Source organism: Metschnikowia bicuspidata (assembly GCF_001664035.1).
Source record: "Metschnikowia bicuspidata var. bicuspidata NRRL YB-4993 chromosome Unknown METBIscaffold_2, whole genome shotgun sequence".
NCBI classification, from domain to species: domain Eukaryota; kingdom Fungi; phylum Ascomycota; class Pichiomycetes; order Serinales; family Metschnikowiaceae; genus Metschnikowia; species Metschnikowia bicuspidata.
Window position 1 is genome coordinate 102448 of NW_017387732.1, and position 19132 is coordinate 121579.

At 46.0% G+C, this 19132-nt stretch overlaps 8 protein-coding genes across 8 annotated transcripts; 5 read left to right on the forward strand and 3 right to left on the reverse strand.

The window, feature by feature from the left end:
- Positions 1-1086: 1086 nt before the first annotated feature.
- METBIDRAFT_77378 (uncharacterized protein) lies at positions 1087-3528 on the forward strand (the record flags this gene model as incomplete). Its single annotated transcript, XM_018858685.1, has 1 exon — positions 1087-3528. The coding sequence occupies one exon, from the start codon at positions 1087-1089 to the stop codon at positions 3526-3528; it is 2442 nt and encodes an 813-aa protein (XP_018712307.1).
- Positions 3529-3599: 71 nt separating this feature from the next.
- Positions 3600-4475, reverse strand: ULP2 (SUMO protease; the record flags this gene model as incomplete). Its single annotated transcript, XM_018855291.1, has 1 exon — positions 3600-4475. A coding segment is annotated over one exon (876 nt), but the record flags the coding sequence as incomplete, so codon positions are not given.
- A 1823-nt stretch (positions 4476-6298) lies between these two features.
- VTC3 (vacuolar transporter chaperone) lies at positions 6299-8707 on the forward strand (the record flags this gene model as incomplete). Its single annotated transcript, XM_018857131.1, has 1 exon — positions 6299-8707. The coding sequence occupies one exon, from the start codon at positions 6299-6301 to the stop codon at positions 8705-8707; it is 2409 nt and encodes an 802-aa protein (XP_018712309.1).
- Positions 8708-8995: 288 nt separating this feature from the next.
- Positions 8996-9571, forward strand: METBIDRAFT_38676 (coatomer subunit zeta; the record flags this gene model as incomplete). Its single annotated transcript, XM_018857028.1, has 1 exon — positions 8996-9571. One exon carries the CDS (start codon positions 8996-8998, stop codon positions 9569-9571), a length of 576 nt encoding a protein of 191 aa, XP_018712310.1.
- Positions 9572-10018: 447 nt separating this feature from the next.
- Positions 10019-11491, forward strand: METBIDRAFT_77381 (uncharacterized protein; the record flags this gene model as incomplete). The annotated part of the gene is made up of 2 exons (XM_018858686.1): positions 10019-11246; positions 11400-11491. 2 exons carry the CDS (start codon positions 10019-10021, stop codon positions 11489-11491), a joined length of 1320 nt encoding a protein of 439 aa, XP_018712311.1.
- Positions 11492-11570: 79 nt separating this feature from the next.
- Positions 11571-12464, reverse strand: BUR2 (Bur2p; the record flags this gene model as incomplete). The annotated part of the gene is made up of 1 exon (XM_018857061.1): positions 11571-12464. The coding sequence occupies one exon, from the start codon at positions 12462-12464 to the stop codon at positions 11571-11573; it is 894 nt and encodes a 297-aa protein (XP_018712312.1).
- A 600-nt stretch (positions 12465-13064) lies between these two features.
- On the reverse strand, positions 13065-15176 carry METBIDRAFT_40351 (ferric reductase family protein; the record flags this gene model as incomplete). Its single annotated transcript, XM_018857262.1, has 1 exon — positions 13065-15176. The coding sequence occupies one exon, from the start codon at positions 15174-15176 to the stop codon at positions 13065-13067; it is 2112 nt and encodes a 703-aa protein (XP_018712313.1).
- Positions 15177-17398: 2222 nt separating this feature from the next.
- Positions 17399-18758, forward strand: METBIDRAFT_30837 (uncharacterized protein). The gene has a single exon (XM_018855723.1). It carries the CDS (start codon positions 17480-17482, stop codon positions 18434-18436), a length of 957 nt encoding a protein of 318 aa, XP_018712314.1. The 5' UTR covers positions 17399-17479; the 3' UTR covers positions 18437-18758.
- Positions 18759-19132: the final 374 nt, after the last annotated feature.

The window sequence follows — 19132 nt, forward strand, 5'->3', positions numbered from 1 at the left end:
GAACCACTGCGCGCGCAAGGTCAAATTTATTCAATCACAGGAGTCATCAAACTTAGGGCTACGACGCAGTCAGATGCTAGCACTTAGCCCTCCGTAAATACCAAACGCAATCGAATCCCACAATTTACGTGGAGTTCATTTTGCTCTCATTCCTAATAAATAAACGGGAAACAGTCCTATGAATCTCATCAGTTTGGACAACAGGGATGCTTGTGGTGAGCGCCAGAATTCTTGCGCAGGGACGTGCGCTGCCCGCTTCTCTATTTAAGCGCAAAGTCCGACGCGAAATTTCTCCCTCCAACCGGCACTCTTTTTTACTACAAAAGTTTATCACTCCAGGTCTCAACGCAGGGCAGCATCTCCATTGGTGTTGTCATAAAAAAATGGCAACCCCAGTGAAGGTGGGTATTCTGCTTATTTGGAGTGTTCCAGATGCCTGTTTCTGGAGAGCAACTGTCCATGACATTGTAGTGTTTGGCCTCTTCGAAGATCCTCATACCGATCCAAATGGTATGATGATTCAAAGCGAAGCCTAGAACAGTATTCACTAGTGAATTTAGCAGCTGCCCTTACAGTGCCACAAGGAAAAACAGGTACGCTATGGGGGACAGTGCTGGTGGCTAGCCGCCGGTGACAATTCAAGTGAGACATCTTTTTTTTTCTAACTTTTTATCATTTCCATTGCGAAGTATGAGTTTACCGATTTCGTGCATGTAGACGCAGCAAGAGTGTAGACGCCGCAGCAAGGCCTCACTATGCGAGGACGTACATGAAACTCCTCTATTGCCCCGCTCTTTTGAACCCGTGTTTTCTTTTGGAAATTATACTTCCAATTATAAAGCAGATATCAAAAAGCATATATATCAAAAAGCAAAGATCTCCGGCCCTCAGCTCGATTCAAGACCCTGACTTATGCTAGTGTCACACGTGATCAGAGCCCTAAGCAGGCCTCTAGGTCCACCCCGGATTTTGGCCTCAAACACCAGGGTTTCCCCGATTATATCGACCATACATAAGCGGCGTGTGTCTGATTTCAACACGTCGAAAAAGAACATAAACGAGTCTGACTCTGAGGGTTTTGCCCGCATGACGGGTGTATTGGACTACCTGAAACAAGACGAGGTTCTTATATTCTTCGACAACTTATATCCCAGATGGCTTGCCAAATTGGCTTACACGAGAAGTTTGGGTTATATTGTAAGGAAGCTCAATCCCCCTGTGTACGACTCAAAAGTGAAAGAAATGGTGGTGGGCCTCGTGAACAATGATAGCACCCCTTTGCCTGCGGGCGCCAGGTGTGAGAGTTTCGTTCCTTTGAAACGTGATGGAGGTGCCTTTGTCAAGTTCTTGGTGCCCCCGAACTCGAACCCAAAAGATCTTGTGGCGACGATTGAAAAAAACCTAGAATCTGTGGCTCTGGGATCTTCTTTGGTCTCGTACTGGAAATTCGTTAGTCGTTTTCCAAAAGCTCTGCAAGTTAAAGGCACGCCATGGATCGAGGATTTGAGTCGGTTTCCTTCCCGCAAGCTCAAAGTGATATTCCAGGGTGACTCTCTCACCGAGGAAGAATTGTACCAGTTGTTCAGAAGATATGGTCCTATAGTGGACATCATTCCCTCATCTAGTTCTGTTCCCCATGCGACGGTCTTGTTCAAGTCAACGGACCCTTGTGTCAGAGCCAAAAACTGTGTCACTGGGTTGAAGCTCAATGAAGGCAAAACCACTTTGCACTTGCAGTACATCCCAATATTACGTGCAAACCACATCAGCGCATTCATTGCCAGTCATCAGAAGATTGCCATTCCTGTGATCTTGGCCTTGTTGGCCACTATTGCGGTGTTGATTTTCGAGCCCATTAGACAGTACTTCATCCTGATGAAGATCAGACACTACTATAGCTGGGAAGCACACAAGGACAAGTGGTATATCCGTGCATTATACATTCCGTATAGTATGATTGCATCGAGCTTGAGCGACAGCAGACACTTCATTGACAACTCTTTGAATACCATAACTGGCGGTCTGAAAAAGGAGGTCAATGTCGACGATTTGGAATCGGACATGTTCTGGACAGAGCGTTTGGAGAAGGCTAACCAGCTCCGGCTTTGGGTCTGTGAAAACGCAAACACTTTTATCATAGTCAAAGGCCCCAAAGGCTCTGCTGAACGGGAATTTGTCATTGAACACGCATTGAACATCGATGACACTTTCAAGAAGCGTCTCTTAGAAATCGATTGCGCAAGCTTGATCAAGACGAGGAGCGATAAATCTTTCCTCAAGACTGCGGCAGCACAATTGGGTTATTTTCCATTGTTCACCTGGACAAATTCTGTTTCTCAATTCGTCGATCTCGGCTTGCAGGGATTGACGGGGCAAAAGTCTGGTCTAAGTGAATCTAAGGAGACGCAATATAAGAACATGTTACTGTTGGCGCTGGTGGCCATAAGAAATGTTGCCTTGAGTGATTTTTCTGCTTACAAGAATGAAGTTGAGCGTCAATACAAAATGAAATCGCAAGGCCTGGATGTGGAACCGAACTTTGCCGCTGCTAGAGAAGAAGATTATCTACAAATGCATCCTGAAGTGAAACCGGTGATTGTCATTAACAATTTCTTAAGGAAATCAGACAGTCCACAAGACTTTATGTACAAGGCTCTTGCAGATTGGGCTGGTCAATTGATCCAAAGCAACTCAGCTCATGTGATTTTTATCACTCAGGATTCTGGGAGCACTCTGCATTTGACATCAGCGCTTCCAAATCAAGTATTTAAGACGATTACTTTGGATGATGCTTCCAATTCAAGTGCTAAACAGTATGTCCTAAGACAACTACGTGACACCACTGCAACAAAAAACATTGACTCGTGTCTTGAGCCTCTTGGTGGGCGTATGCTCGATTTGCAGGCGTTCGTGAGACGCGTTAAGTCTGGCGAAGAACCGGTAGATGCTTTAAATGAAATGATACATCAAGCATCTGAGCAAATTACAACGTTTTTCTTGAACAAATCGCCGGATAATTCAGATTCAGAGATTCCCTGGAATACTGCTCAGCTCTGGGCACTCATTAGGGCACTCGCAAGAAACAACACTATTGAAATGAACGAATTGGTCAAGTCTCCCTTGTTTTCTTTGAACACAGATACCGTCGCTACTTTGGCTGTATTGGAGAAGAACGATTTGATTTCCTTGAAACGCGATAAAGGAATCGTTAAAAAAATTACCACTGGGCGTCCTTTATTCAAAGCAGCTTTCAAAGACTTAGTCGAAGACAAAGAAGTGTTCAAACTCTATGAGACTTTCTTTTTCTCGCAGTTGATCTCTTTGGAGAATAACAAGATTTCGAAGTTGGAGGACCAGATCTCCAAACTTGCCAGCACCAGCGACTTCAAATTTATGAAAGAGAGAATTGACTACTTGAGCGGTAAAGTGAATGCCTCAACCTTAAAGGTTCAAGAATACGAGTCAAACGTCAAGGAAATATCAGCCATGGGAACGACAAAGAAGGCGTCTTCTTTCTTCGGGTTTTGATTGAAACGTGTGTTATTATAGTGGTGTCATGAATTTAAACTTCATAGGTGAGGCCCTTGCAGAACACCACCTAAAAGATTGTTGTTTATAATCTCGTAGGCCATCCTTCGCCTGATGAGCCGCATATCTTTTTGACTGAAGGAAAGCGGCAACTGCTCAGAGAGGCACTTGGCCACCGTACAGGTGAATACACCGCAGTCAAATCCGTTTTGCTGTTGTGGTGTTTTCACGTTGGCGTGTAGAGTGTATGCAATCTGTGGCATCAGCAAACGCTCGCTTTCTTTGGACATGTATTCGCTGAGTAACTGGAGCGCTTTGAGGTTACCACGCGACGCCAAAGAGTCATAGTAGCTGATCAGTTTTGCTTGGTTGTCTATCACAGCAAGCGCCCAGTGCGTGCTCATAATATTTATTGGAACAATGACCAAGTCCTTTTCGAGAAGATTGACTTTTTTTCTTTTAGCCCATCGTGCCACGCCTTGGTATCCTTTGCTCTTGAGGGTGGAAAAGAAATGGGTTGTCCAGCAAAAAATACCAGTGGAGCGAGCAGCAACTAGGTTTAGATAGAAATCAATGACATTATCGTTCAACCAGCTTGAGTCCTTGAGAGTTTGGATATCCTTGACTGTGATGTCGATGGAGAAATCTGAGACAATGCGCTCGTTCGTGTTGCGAGCCTTCCATTTGCTTTCAACAATGGCAAGCTGCGAGTCGGAAAGCGGTTTGATTTTTGATTGTGAGGCCTTTCTCTCCAGGAAAATCACAGCCTGTATTCTCTCCCGCTCCTTTCTGAGAAACTGAGAGAAATCGTAGGACGGAATGGCAGCAAGCATGGCATCTGTCAATGAGTATTTCGGTGGTGGAACAGGCCGAATAGGTGTATAAAAGTTGCGGATTACCTTATCGTATTCGTCTAATGTAGGTAGCTCGGTGTCTAAAAACTCCGTTGCCGTCACATCGTCTTGCAATACGGGGGCCCGCTGAATATCAGCATTTGGCTTGTATGTGGACTTCTCGCTAATTTTGAGCGATGTTCCATACTGATCACGGAAATCCACATCGTCGCCATCTGAGGAATCGAGCTCAAATATAGAGTGGTACAAATCACTGTTAATGGTACTTCGGGCACCAGGTGGGTTTGAAGATTCGGCACCAGGACCTGCCAGGTTGTTATTTTCAACTAAGGAAGTGTTGATAGGAGTGGACTCGCCAGGAAACCCAGAACCGAGGGCGAAATCGAGCGCCTCGTCGTCTCGTAGATCGTCCGTGGAATTCTCAATAGTGTGGGCTGGACTGTGCCAGAACTTTTCTGCTAGGCATTTGAAAAGCGTCATGATGAAAACCGAATATGATGTCGAGAAATAGGTAAAGATTTCCCTTGCGCTAAACGATCGGGATTGTTCCGGCGGCACTTGGCTTGGGTCCTTCAGAACTATATCTCGATCCATAGTAGAGAGTTCCGCATGAGAATTTACATGGAGACCGGGGGGTGTATACTGCAAGCGGTTTCGTGGTGCAAGCGGAATACCACCGGATGCGTCATAACTCATCTTTGGAAATGATGAGCAAAAATTGATACGCTTTGAACCCTACCTAGACGCCTCTGCATCAGCTCGTGGCTTACTGGCAAGATCTGGTGTACGGGTCTCTCGTCGCATCCATATACGGCTGCTGGCTTGCCCTGACATTAAACCAAAACAGATTCCTTGCATAGCCAACGTTCAATCGCTGACTTCATACACTAATTTAGAATTCAGTTTGCTGGAGGGCAAGACAAGATCCAGGTCTCGAATTAGTCGTTATGAATAGTGAAAGCAAAGGAGGATGGATCGGATGCAGCATGACAATAACAACGACAGCCTTTTAGTCGTGATTCCGGAACATGTATGAGCATCATACGTGTTTGTTACTTAGATATTTTTTTACTCACATTATTCTACGACGAGCAGGCTTACTGTCTTTGCCAGAGCCTGTGAGTTATTAAGACATCGCCTCGCCCACAGCAGAAGACGCTCCCACGTAGATAAAAATGTATGATGCTCTTATTTCAAGAATTCAAGCCAGCTGCGTGTAAATCTAATATCAACATAGGAACATGGGGTGAAAGACTACGGATGCTCGACCACTGACCCTTGCTGATTTTCTTTCCCCAACGTCAATCATACATCCAATACACTATATCTGGATCTAGGTAGGGCGTTGCGGACAAGACTTGCTGCGGAGAAAAGAAACCGGTATTGTAATATCTCTAACTGTCCAGATGGATCCATCTCAATTGAGGACGTTCTGTAATCAACAATCACCGTCAGGCGCCAGGATGCCGGAACGCACTGCAGAGAAACGATCCATACTAATAAATGGGGTCGCACCACGAGCGGAAAAGAAGAAGTGGTGGGATTACCTAAAGCCAAACAGGACAATCAGCCTTCTCATTTGAACTGGGTAAAAAAGCATGATTATATAGCCCGCAAATCTTGGATACTCGCACAAGGCCTCTTTCTTATGTATTTCTGGTTTGTGCCCGCCCCCTGATTTGAGCTCGGAATATTATCCCACGTGTTTATCAGACTGTCCTGCAGGCAAGATGCATGTACCGTGCTCAGGTATAATTCGAGAAGACTCCCCAGCTTGGGCCAGCATCCAAGGGTACTGAATTCAAGGCTTCTTTTGTTTTCTTTTTCTTGAACTATCAACAAACTCCTGATTTTAGAATTGCACGTCTGGTTAAACGAAGACCGTCGATTATTCTTGAGAAACTCGCAATCACCCAATGGCTGAAGAGACCACTACTCAAACTCCAGAGCAGCTGAATGTGCTCTTTGAGAGCAAGCTTGGCAACGAGATCTATGAGCCTTGGAGAGATTATTACCTTAACTACATCAAGCTAAAGAAACTTTTGAAGGAAGAGGTCATCATCAAGAATGCCTGGACGGAAAAGGATGAGCAGAACTTTGTTGGTGCATTGGACCTGGACTTGGAAAAAGTGTACACTTTCCAGGTCAACACCTACGACGACTTGAACGAGAAATTGAATGAGTTGCAGGCCTTAACTGAGTCCACTGCTCCCGACTTCGATGTGCAGAAATTCACCGCCAAGTTGGAACTGGTGTTGAACTTGACCCAGGAATTAAACCGCTTTCAAAGGGTCAATTACACTGGATTCACAAAGATTGTCAAGAAGCACGATCGCTTGCACCCCTCTTATTCGGTAAAGCCCTTGTTGAATGTCCGTTTGAAGAGCTTGCCATTCCACTCGGAAGACTACTCGCCGCTTGTGTTCAAGATCTCGGCGTTGTTCCAGTTCTTGCGTGACAACTACGATGTGGACCAGTCTTTGTCGAAATTATCGTCCTTCAACGATGAAACCGTTGAAGATTACCAGTCTTTCAAGTTCTGGGTTCATCCGGACAATTTGATGGAGGTGAAGGCCAATATCTTGCGCCATCTTCCCGTGCTTGTTTACAACTCTAAAAACTACTACGACGATGATGATGATGACGATGATGACGATGATGAAGTGTCCCGCTTTTCTAAGAACGATCCGCAAATCAACTGCTTGTATTTCGACAGTCCAAACTTTGATTTGTATAACAACAAGTTGACGAAGTCCGTCAACGCTTCCACATTGAGGATCAAGTGGGTCGGGCCTCTTTACAAAAAGCCAGAGGTTCTGATCGAAAAGAAGACTTTTGAAAAAAGCTCGGAGACCTATGATGTGGACGAGAAGTTTATCTTGAAAGAAAAGTATTTGGACTCTTTTGTTAACGGGTCTTTCAACGCAACCAAATACTTGAACAAGTTGAAGAAAAAAGGAAAAAGCCCCGAGGAAATTGACGACGCCAGAAAGCACATCGAGAGCTTCACTAAGTACATTGAAGAGAATCACGTTCAACCATGTCTCAGAACCACGTACAAGAGAACAGCGTTCCAGATTCCAGGTGATGACAAGGTCCGCGTTGTAATCGACTCTGATATTTATTTCATTCGTGAAGACGCATTTGATGCACAGAGACCCATCAGAGATCCAAGCAAGTGGCATAGAACCGACATCGATTCTAAGGTCAACAACCCCTTATCCTTATTGAGAAAAGGAGAATTTGTCAAATTCCCTTATGCTGAACTAGAAGTGAAAGTCCGAACCAAGAGAAAAGGCAAAAAAGTCATCTGGATAGAAGACTTGGTACAATCACACCTCGTGAAAGAAATACCACACTTTTCCAAGTTCATCCACGGTATTGGGTCTCTTTTTTTGGAAGACGACAAGTTAGACAATATTCCCTTGTGGTTTAATGAGTTGGAGGCCGACATGACATTTGATCCAGAGCGTGCGTTTCTTGATACCAGAGAAAAAATGGCCAAGTTGCAAAACGATGAGGACAATTTGAAGAAGTTCAAGACCATGTTGGCGAATTCTGCATCGCCCAATCTTGCACCCAGATCGAAGTCGTTCTCAGGCTCTGAGCTCATTCTTGATACGCAAAGAAAACCTAGTCACACCAACAATTTGCAGCCTGTGCAAGAAACAAACACCGAAGACCCTGTCACTTCAGGTGTGGATTTAGACCAGTCTTCTGATGAGGATTTCGAAGACGAAGCACAGAGAGGCTTCAAGCGGAAGCTCTTCAATATTCCCTCTACTTTCTCAAAGTTACTCGACGCCGACTCCGAAGAAGAGGAATTTGACTTGCCAACCGGTGTGGCGAAGCCCGATAGCTACATTAAAAACGCAGGACCTCTTAAAGTCGAACCTAAGGTGTGGTTGGCAAACGAGCGGACGTTCAACCGGTGGTTGCATGTGACCACGTTGCTTTCGACATTGACGTTCATCATCTACTCGTCTGCCAAAAAAGCCAATTCTACGCAGTTGGCCGAGCGCTTGTCTTATGTCTACTTTGCATTGACATTGTTTTCAGGATTTTGGGGCTACCATATTTTCCTCAAGAGAAGAAGCATAATTATGGAGAGATCCGACAAGCACTTAGACAACATAGTCGGGCCTGTGTTGGTGGCATTTGGCTTGATGTTTGGTTTGATCGTCAACTTTGTCTACGGATTCCGGAGCGTGGCTAGTCAGCAGGCGTCGGGCTTCACTATCATGGGCTTGACTGAGGATTTCTATGCGCGGAACCCGATGCAAAAAACCATTCTTGACTTCGTGTTTAAGCTTGTGGGTGCCTGAGCAGAGCCAGCAAGAATGAACAATGTAATTAACATGAGACACTTAGAAATCCCACCAGGTAGGAAAAAACGGCTGCGTGCTACATTATTTAACCCGCACCGACATCTCAGTACTTGTATTGTAGAGTAAGGCAATGCTCACAGTGGTGTACTCTCCTGTCTGTTACACCTTCCTGCCACTACCGCGCATATGAGTATTGCACGCCCATAAGATCGCTCGCGGCTCTCCAAGTAAATAGCGACCTTGGGCCACCAATCTCAAAGAAGTGACATCCCAACTCCCGCTAGAATGTCCTTAAACATCTCACTCTACACGGTTTCCGCCGCGTTGATTCTAGGCCCCGAGGGCCAGAGATTGTACGCAAAATACTATCAAATATCGGATGCCGCACAGGCCTATAAAACGCCCCAACAACAGGCCACGTTTGAAAAAGCGATTTACTCGAAAATCAACAAACAGCACCAAGACTTGATTTTGTACGACAACCACTTGGTCACCTACAAGCAGACAAACGACGTGATTCTTGTCATTGTCAGTGCCCTCAACGAGAATGAGTCGATGCTCTACTCGTTGACAAACAACATCAACGAAGCGTTGACTATTTTGTTGGGCAATTCCTTGGACAAATCCGTGGTTTTGCTGAAGTACGACATGGTGTGCTTGTGTATGGACGAGACTATTGAGGACGGAATCATAATAGAAATCGACCCGGCTATCATCGTCAGTCGAGTCACCAACCCGCCTTCAGGGTCCGCTGTGGCCAGCGACATGAACATGAACATCGATCTTTCTGAGAAAGGATTGTTTGGTGCGTTGTCGTTTGCCTCGAAAAAAATCAGTGAGAGGTTGCAACAGGGTTTGTAAATTCACATAGACGTCAATGTATTTCCATCATGGAGTTGTGGCACTGCGTAAGGACCCAGGCTGTCTGGTTTGCTTTTATTCAATGGTATGGCAGTCTTTTTGTAGACAGTGGCATTTATCTGTCCGCTCAATCCACTGAAGGTTTGTCCAATTCATGGTTGATCTTCAGTAAACAGGATCTGCACGCGTAAAAGGGTCCGACAGCTAATACTTCTGAATAAACGCATGAGCATAAATATCCCTCTAAGTAAACTAGTGATTTTACGTAGCGATATATACTTCCACTTCAAGAGCATCCCGCAAAATATCGAACGTTGGCTGACACTTTGTCCTTGCCCATGTCCCCAATCCGCTTCTCACCTGCACAAAACACCAACGCTAGTTCGGTACGTCCTAAATGAACTAAGTACTTCTCAAGCCAACGCTACAATCCCGACCATCTGGAAAATGGAGGAGACATTCTTTTTCGCATTACTTCGAATATCCGTTGCACAAATCCTCAAGGCCGCGGGCTTTGATAAGTGCAAGCCTCTGGTGCTCAATATCATCACCGAGCTATACATCAAGCATTTGGAGTTGGTGATTGAAAAGACCAAGAAATTCTCTTTGGCCCGCACAAACGCCGTCAACGATGTTGTAGCCTCAGATGTGGCCGAGGCTCTACTAAACATCGGATTCATCAAGCCTACACTGGCAAACGACCCTCAGGATAAAAAGAACACCAAATCTCTCAAGTCGTTCAAAAACTGGGTTCAGTATAGCGACAGCTTCTCGGTGAGCAAAAAGCTTTCTTCTGTGCCTTCGCTGCACTTGGCCAATTTGATTGAAAAACGCAAAATCGATACTTCCTCTGAAACAGACCAGGAGAGGAAAAAACGCAGATTACGGGAACGCCAGGAGTATTTCAATCAGCTCAAACAGGGCGATGATTCAACGAGGCCAGATAAAGAAAGTGAGTTTCCCGATGACCTAGATGAAGATGAGCTCACGACCAGTGACAGGCTCTCGTGGCTCGCGTACTTGGCTGAGAAAGACATGAAACTAGGCCAGAACATGAAGTTTGTCAACACCTGTATCCAGGACGACTTGATAAACGTGCACAAGCTCAAGAAGTTTCATCCCACGCCGTTAGATGGCGAGGATAGCTACGTGCTGTTCAAGAGCCAGATCCGCAACTCCAACAAGAACGATCACTTTTTGCTCCAGCTACAAGAGGACGAAAAAACAGACGGCACAACAACGCAACCTCATATCCTACCCCCGCCACATCTCAAAAGCGCCTTACCCTACAATTTGAAGTACCATGAATGCTTGATGGATGACGATTTGCAGCAGTACTTACAGTATGCGTCAACACACGAGGATGAGATAAACAGAAGATTGAACATCCACCAGAAGCAAAAACAAGAGCCTGAAAATGTACTTGGAGATGACTCAATAAGTCCGGGGAAAGAAAGTCGCTCTGCTTCTATGGAGTGTGACGACGGAAACACCGGTAACGAAGATATCCAGCACACAGGCTCGACTCAAACGGCTGAAAATGCAGCGACGGCATTGGATGTAATTAAAGACAGCAATGAAACAGGCGAAGTGGAAGCAGCTCCAGCGGACGCCCCAGTCAAGACCGAATCTTCAGAAAGAGAAGACAAGGAGAACTCACAAAGCCCAGACGGCAGTCTGGAGCGTCATCTGGAGACCAGCCAGAGCCCTGTGTTGGTGAAAGATGAACAATGTGCTCCGAGTCAGAAAGCCGGGGATACATGTACATCGAACCAGAAAGCCGTGGATACATGCACATCGAACCAGAAAGACGTGGATAAATGTACAGAAAACAACGAGACTCAACCTTCAAGAACGGTAGAGGATGGTGCGGAAAAAAGTGAGCCGGTTGTGAGTCAGGAACGAGCATTGCGTAGCTAGCGCTGCGACGCACAGCAATGCAAGATATATAAGGGGGAGTGGGCCAGTAGCCCCATTAATGAACATCAATGCGTGGGATTCACGGGGGAGCGGGGTTTTTCGGGCCGTCTCTGGAGCCGGCAGTGCTGAAAAACAGGGCCTCGTCCATAAACGGGATTCTATTTATAACGTTGCTATGGCTGGGCAACTTGGGGTCCTCGCATATGGCCTTGAGTTTGAGAATGTACTGGAAGCACTTATAGCACTCGGCCGCGGACGTGTGCAACCGATTTTGCAAGTACTCGGAGGGCACTTTGAGCGGGCCAATGTCTTCAAAGCGGCCCTGCGCTTCGTTGACTGCCAACACGAGCATGGTGCCAAACAAAGTCCTCGTATCATAGCATACTAAAAGCGGCAACGCGCTGACGAGCTCCACTTTCGACACGGTGTACTTGAGGATTTCAGGGAGCTTCACATAGAAGCCCTCCTTCAGCAACTCGTCCTTGTCCTGTAGGAGGTCGTCGATGAAATCGTACGGGAGCTCCACATCTAGTTCGAAATTCAACAGCTTCAAGATGAGCTCCTCGCGATAAAGAAGCTGGTCGCGCCACTGCCAGAAAACACTGCTGTGCTGGTCTATTTTCTTGCCCGGGTTCTTGAGAATGCATGCGGTCAATGCAATCTTATCTGGCGGCCGATACGTGTCATGTAGCTTGCAACTGATGGCCACTGCGGCGCACGCCACAAAGTATTTCGATGTCGTGATCGGCATCCGCATGTAGAAGCGGTTGATGTAGATGGTGGCAGCAAGAATCGTGCGCCCGTCAAGCTTGAGTTCGGAGCCCATTTTCAACAAAAAAGCGTAAATCAGTTCCCGAGCTTTCAAGTCTTGTGGAACGGTCATCTGCTTTCGTGAAGGGCACCGACGAAGAAACGCATCTTCCGAAAAAAGCCACGTATTGTGGGAAGCCCGCGCAGGGTTTTTTTGGGCCATCTAAAGAATGTATGAAAAAATGAAAAAAAAAAAGGTTATGTGGCGCTCTAAGTCAGTGGAGTTGAAAGAATAAGATGTATTTTCGAGCCCAGTATTATCGCTTGAAAAGTCGCGCGCTCATATTGGTAAGATTATAACGCAGATATGGTACGAGGACAGGAATATCAAAAAGAGTTACTGTGATGAAAGTCTTTGTTTTTCTTAGCATGACTTTGTTGCTACTTTGAAATCAAGTTTATGAAAAACACTTTATTCATGTCTTGCATTTTAAACGAAAATAAAGAAGATTGAATATTTGGAGACTGAATGGCGGAATTCGAGATGTAACCATTCTTCATATAAATTAAATACTCAATTCACAAATTAAAAAAATCAATGATGTTTATGGAACAGAACCTTCCTAAGAAAGAAAGTAACACTTTTATAATGAATGTAATGTAACTTGGTGTTTTCCTCTTTTAAAATATTGAGGTAAATGGGGAGTACATCTATTACCTCGGTAAATTCCACTTATTGTTCAATTAATAAAAAAATTATACTTTTACAAAACCTAGTTGAAATATAGAAAACAACACATGCCCAGCTGTCACAAACACGAAATCATGCCCAGACCTCCAAGGCCTCATAGAAATCAACACGTTTACTAGTCTGATCAATATGCTTCACCACTTGGTATCTTGTTTCGTCGACCATGAGAGGAGCACCGCATACGATAAAAGCCACACTGTTTCCTGCTTCTTTGATATCTTGCTCAATAATTTGTTTTATTTCAGGACGGCCCTCCACAAAAGAAATATATGGGAATTCTCGTCTAAGCTGCGCAAGAACATCTGAGCTGCTTTCCTTTTCTTCCTTGTTTTCATCTGAAAAACTCGCATCTCCATTCAAAAACGACTCAAACTCCTCAGTATCTCCTGCCAACTGAGGACAAGTGACAAAGATGGTAATCTCTGCGTTAGTGTTTCTGTATCTTTGAAACTCTTTCCACATCCACGCAAAAGACTTGATCTCCCGGATGATCCACTTCAACTTCAATTTTTGCTTGCCATCTGCTGCTTTATTCAAATGTTCGAATTCAGAGTAAAGGCCAGGAAGGCCATTTCCACCAGCAACAAATACCACATCACTGTGATGCTTTACTGGGTGAGACTCGCCATAAGGACCCTCCACGCTGACTCTCATTTGCGTGGTTTTGCCCGGCAAATTACTCAAATGTTCATAAAGTGCTTTCGTGACGCCATCTTTCAGCTTGCAGAAAAACGTAACGTGGGACTCCAGCTCATTATATGTGAAAGGATGGGACTGCCAAAAGTGGTACGAATGCATGAAATACAAATATGCATGTCCTCCCGGGATACCCTTCCAGTGAGCGGGTTTGGGAACATCAACCTTGATCGTGTCATCTGAAAATAATGAAACCTCAGCTTCTGGGAATCCAAAGTATAGCACTCTGACGAGTCTTATAATTCTGTCGAATGCCCAAACGGCAAAGGTCGCGTACATGAATTGGGAGTACCCAAGCTCATAGATGTGGTACCAAGTACCAATGACAAAAAAAGCTGCCAAAATAATGTGGAACACCAAAAAGAATTCATACCACAATCTTCTTAAATAAAGAAGACCTTGAAAACATATGATGATGCCACAACAGAAAGCCACAATGCCCCAAATTACGTAAGTTTCCGCCGACTCTTCTGCAGTATCTCCAGCGAGGGCAAAAGTTCTCCAAAAGCATAAACCATGGACAAACGCCAAAAGAACCACAAACCTTGCAATCCATCTATGATAGGTAATAAATGTTGAGAACTTCCATCGTGTGATCCACATCAAGAAATTGTTCCGGCCTCCGAACAAAATCAAGAGAGGCAAGACTATGATACAAACAATACCAGTTCTGTCTGCAACATACCTGTTGAACGCTGCTACCTGCAGATCAAAAAGAGCTTCATTCTTTACTGCGTAGATCTCAACGGCATTTAAGATGAATAGAATCCAGAAGAATCCGAAGATCACGAGTGATTCGAAACGCGATGGAACAATAAATGATAGAACCTTGAGAAACGGCTGACTTGTGGTCTTTTTCTTTCTCACGAGAGCTGGCAATGTAACATATTTGCGCCATAATCTGGACACTTTTCCATCGACTGCAAGCCGAAGATTGGGAAAGATAACCAAGCTCCAGTTTGCAATTCCTGAGAGCAAACATACCAATCCCCAATATGCCAAAGATCCAGCGCCATAGTAAACAGAGTGGTTATAATTACCAAGAAACATTCCGTAAGAATCCATTGCAGCTATTGCATCCTCCTCAGGAATAATCACAGGGACATCGAGGTTTCCAGCAGTATAGTTTCCCACTTCCGCCAAAGGAACGCCGCTTTCAAGAAGGTACTGGTAAGCGTCTGTTATATTCTCGTAGGTGATAGGACTAAGGTAAATCGATTCACACTTCTCGCGCCAGAATGCAGTGTCTGCAGCGTTGTTCTTATTTTCGTCTGCATAGCAACCTACCAATGTAGCCATCGCTTCTGGATTGGTGCAAAAGACTGAGTAGTCATATGGAGTGGTGCTATATTGAACGTTTAGAACAATGTAATATCCGCAAGCATAGAACGTCTGGTATCCCACACTATAATATTGCAACGTGGTGGGTTTACCTGCAATCCCTAAGCCATAGAAAAAAGCCAAGGAAAACAACAATAAGACTTTCATGACAGATGTCTTGGCGATAAAATGAGGCTACCAAGAAAATAAAGGAAAAGCCAGGGCTATGGGGAAGCCTAAGACTTTATAAGCGAAACTTTATTCCACAAAATTCAATTCAAAACTGTACGTTTAATTGGTTCAAAAGAGAAACGAGACGCATGAAGCACGAGACAGCCAATCACAACAAATTCATGCTGGGAGATGGTTGAGATATCTCCCAGGGCTCTAGAATGCCGTAGCACGCCCGCTCGTACTTGGGTGGCATGCAAAGTAGCATGCATGGCACCCGCGGACGGTATGCAGTTGTTCGTAAGTCCGTTATTTCATCTCAAACTTCTCTTTTGCGTCATTGTAAAAAAAAAGGAGCCTTTTCTGGCAAGGGAGGGCGTTCAATCCTTCACAAGTGAGTAGCTTAGTTAGATTCAGTGCTTTTTTTCAGCACGGGGTCTATAATCCGGGGAAGACTGCATTATTAAAAGTGCAGTAGATTTACCTAAGGTGTTTTGTTATTATATGAAGGTCTTGAATCGAGGACAAAAACTGAGGCGGCCGTGCAAGCAAAGGTTGAAGAAGCTCGAATTGAGTAGAAACAGATGCCAATCTCGAAAATGCTATTATATTCACATGGCTCTGTTTAGCTACATAGTTTTTGGCAGTGGGGCTTCTTAAATCTAAGAGAGCTGTCGACATTTTCATCTTCCTCGACATCTGGTAACATGCTTGAGCTTCGGATCCACTGATCTATTTGATAATCAAACAGGCGCGGAAAGACCGCTCGGTCATAACCATGGAGTGCATGTTAACACGTACATGAAGAATGGGCGGACAGAACATTAGCTAAACTTGAGTTCAAAAAAGAGATGTTGGGAGGGCCTGATTGATGAGAGTTTCTAAAGTAATTGAATGAGAATTAGTTCCAGACGGGCTAGATGTCCGAATGTATCATTCGAAATATGTTCCGAGACGCTGTCACTTGTCAGTCTGGCGTTCGCGCATCACTTTTTTGCTTCAAGTCTGAAGATTTTCTTGGCATACATATGCCCCTAAAACTGCGGTAATGTACGGTCTTTTTCTCTTTGTCGGTTGGGCGGTTTTCTCGTTTTAAAAGACGGTGGTAAAAAGGCCCGGGAGGCGTCATTTATTAGCTGAGATTCGCATAGTTTCTCGGTTCACGATACATCATGCACCAATACCCGAAGCTTTTCAGTCAGCCTGAGTTCTGTTCAGAACCTTGCCAGAAATGAGTACCAGAAATGTAACTGGAGTAAAAACGATCACGCCGGTGGTACGTTCGACAAGCCCACTTTGAGTATCGAACGCAGTCGTACAAAAAGTGATTGTCTCCGCGATACCCCTGTGTCATAAATGGGTCGTGGGTAAGCATATTCTGGCAGATCCAAAGACGTTTGTAATTTTTTAGTTGTATCTGGTCATTTGAGGAATGAGGGGTGAAGCAGACGGGTCGCGCGCAAGCACATTTGGTTCAGGGCCAGACACGTATTTATGGGAAAAGCAAATTGACAACGAGCTTGGCCCCGTTGGTCTTGATATTTTAACCATTACGTGCTTTTTAGGATCCGTGCACTCATAAAATAGGCCCGGCTCGTCACGTGACGCAGAGTGGCAGCCGCAAGCCTGCCGCACATTCTGCCGGGCTGCTCGAACAGGCAGCCTGGGTCATTATAAGACATACTATAGAACAGGCAGCCTGGGTCATGAACATACTATAGAACAGGCAGCCTGGGTCAGAGACATGACTATAGAACAGGCCAGAGCAGGTCTTTAAAGCCGTGGAAAAACATGGCGGTGGCTGACTGTGTCTGAATACATGATAGAGATTTAATTTATATCTGGGGTGGCATAATTTTGAATGCTCTCATGAAAGGACAAGAGCCGACGTGCGAGGCCCTGCCTGAAAGAGGGCCAGGGCCATGAGCGCGCGAAGCACCGGGTCAGTTTAAGGCTGCGTGGCGCGGTGGGCGAAAATCGCACCCACAACGAGCACCTGGACAAGTAAAGTATAGAAAGCACAACAAGCCAAAAATAAAAAAAAGCTTGGAAAAAAAAATAGCCAAAATAAATTAAACAGCACCATGGCAGCCAGAACCTGCATCTGCAACTCCACGGCCGCAGCACGTGCATCCACCAAAGCGCCGGATGAAAGGGCCCCCACGCCAGCAGAAACACCGAGCAGCTTAGGGACATCGCGCCGGCCCCAGCAGGGCGCGCACGTGACCAGCGTGCGGGACCAGGAAAAAGACATGAAAAAAAAGCCTGCTCCATGCCCAGCACTCTGAAACCACACAAACATGGCCGACACTTTCATGCACTTGGTCCGGCCCACGGTGGCCGCGCCCGCCGCGCCCGCCGCGTCGTCGCCCGCCGACGTGCTCATCCACAACTCGGCGCTCTTCCTGATTTTGCAGATCGTGTCCAAGCAGATTCTTGAGCAAAACACCCGAATCATCGGCACGTTGCTTGGCGTCCGGTCCGACGACGGCAGCAAGGTCGAAATCAGAGACGCTTTCATGGTGCCGTGCCAGGAGACCGGCGACTCCATTGCTATCGAGGAGCACAAACACAAAACGTTGTACTCCTTGTACAAGAAGGCGCACCCCAAGGAATCCGTGTTGGGCTGGTTCGACTGCTCCGGCCACATCGACGCGTCCACCAGCTTGATCCACGACTTCTACTCGAAGGGCGCGGACAGAGCCTACCCCTTCCCCGCCATCTACCTCAACGTGAAGTACTTGAACGGCGACTCCATCGAGTTCCCGCAGTTGACCACATACATTGGCGCCGCCTTGGGCAAGCCCGGCAGCGTGCAGAAGATCGGCTGGACCACCGTCACCAGAAACACACTGTACATCTTCTCGCCCATCCCACACAAGGTCGGCGCCACCACGATCGCGGAGAAGTCGGCGTTGAGCCAGATCAGCCACGCCACGGGGCCCTCTGCGGCGGCCCACGCCGGCCAGTTGCTGACCGTGCTGCGGGAAATCGGCGCTGTGCAGGGCCACATCGACGCCGTGTTGGCCGCCGTCCACGGCGCCTCGAACTCGGACGCAGACATCGACATGTTGCGCAACTTAAGCAACAGCCTATTGAACAAGCCCACCATCTTGTCCGACTTGGATGCGTTGAAGCACCACTTCCAGGCGCACAACCAGGACATCATCATGATCGAATACTTGACCCGGGCCGTCAAGGAGCAGATCGAGTTGAGCGTGCGCTTGTCTGCCGAGGCCGACAAGAAGGCCATCTAAACCCACTGCTCGTGAGACGGGCATGGGGCATGGGGAGAGTCACGAGATGGCCGGTCGATGGCCACTAGATAGCGAGGACAGGGGCACGGGGAGAGTGTCACGAAGACAGATTATGTATTGTGCCGCGGGAGCCGCGGCTGCGCATCAATAATACGATATTCCGCTTTGCAAGTGTAGTGATTCATTGCCATGTACCTTCCTGGGTCCTGTTGGCGGGACTGCTTGTGGATGTAGACGCAGCCTTTTGGATGCAGTGAGAAGGTGTTTGAATGCAGTGGGAGAATACCTCCGAATTGCAGTGGGAGAAGATATTTGAATTGCAGTGGGGGAAGATATTTGAATTGCAGTAAAATATTTGAATTGCAGCTAGAAGATATTTAAATTGCAGTAAGATATTTGAATGGCAGTGAGAATATATTTAAATTGCAGTTTAATATTTGAATGCAGTGGGAGAATACCTCTGAAAGCAATGGGAGAAGATACTTGAGTTGCAATGAGAAGATATTTAAATGGCTGCGGGAGAATGCTATTGACACGCAATATCTTAGTAGTCTGGCGATGTCTTCGTTTGCCTTGCGATACCTTGTGGTGCCTTGTGGTGCCTTGCTAATATCTGAACTGGGGCCTAGACCATATCGCTAGTATCGACTTCTACACCTCTATCTACTCTATTACCTACACGAGATATTCTTCCAG

Bases quoted from the DNA above. Each gene is read 5' to 3' on its own strand.
- METBIDRAFT_30837 (XM_018855723.1), top strand. From the start codon at position 17,480: ATGGCCGACACTTTCATGCACTTGGTCCGGCCCACGGTGGCCGCGCCC.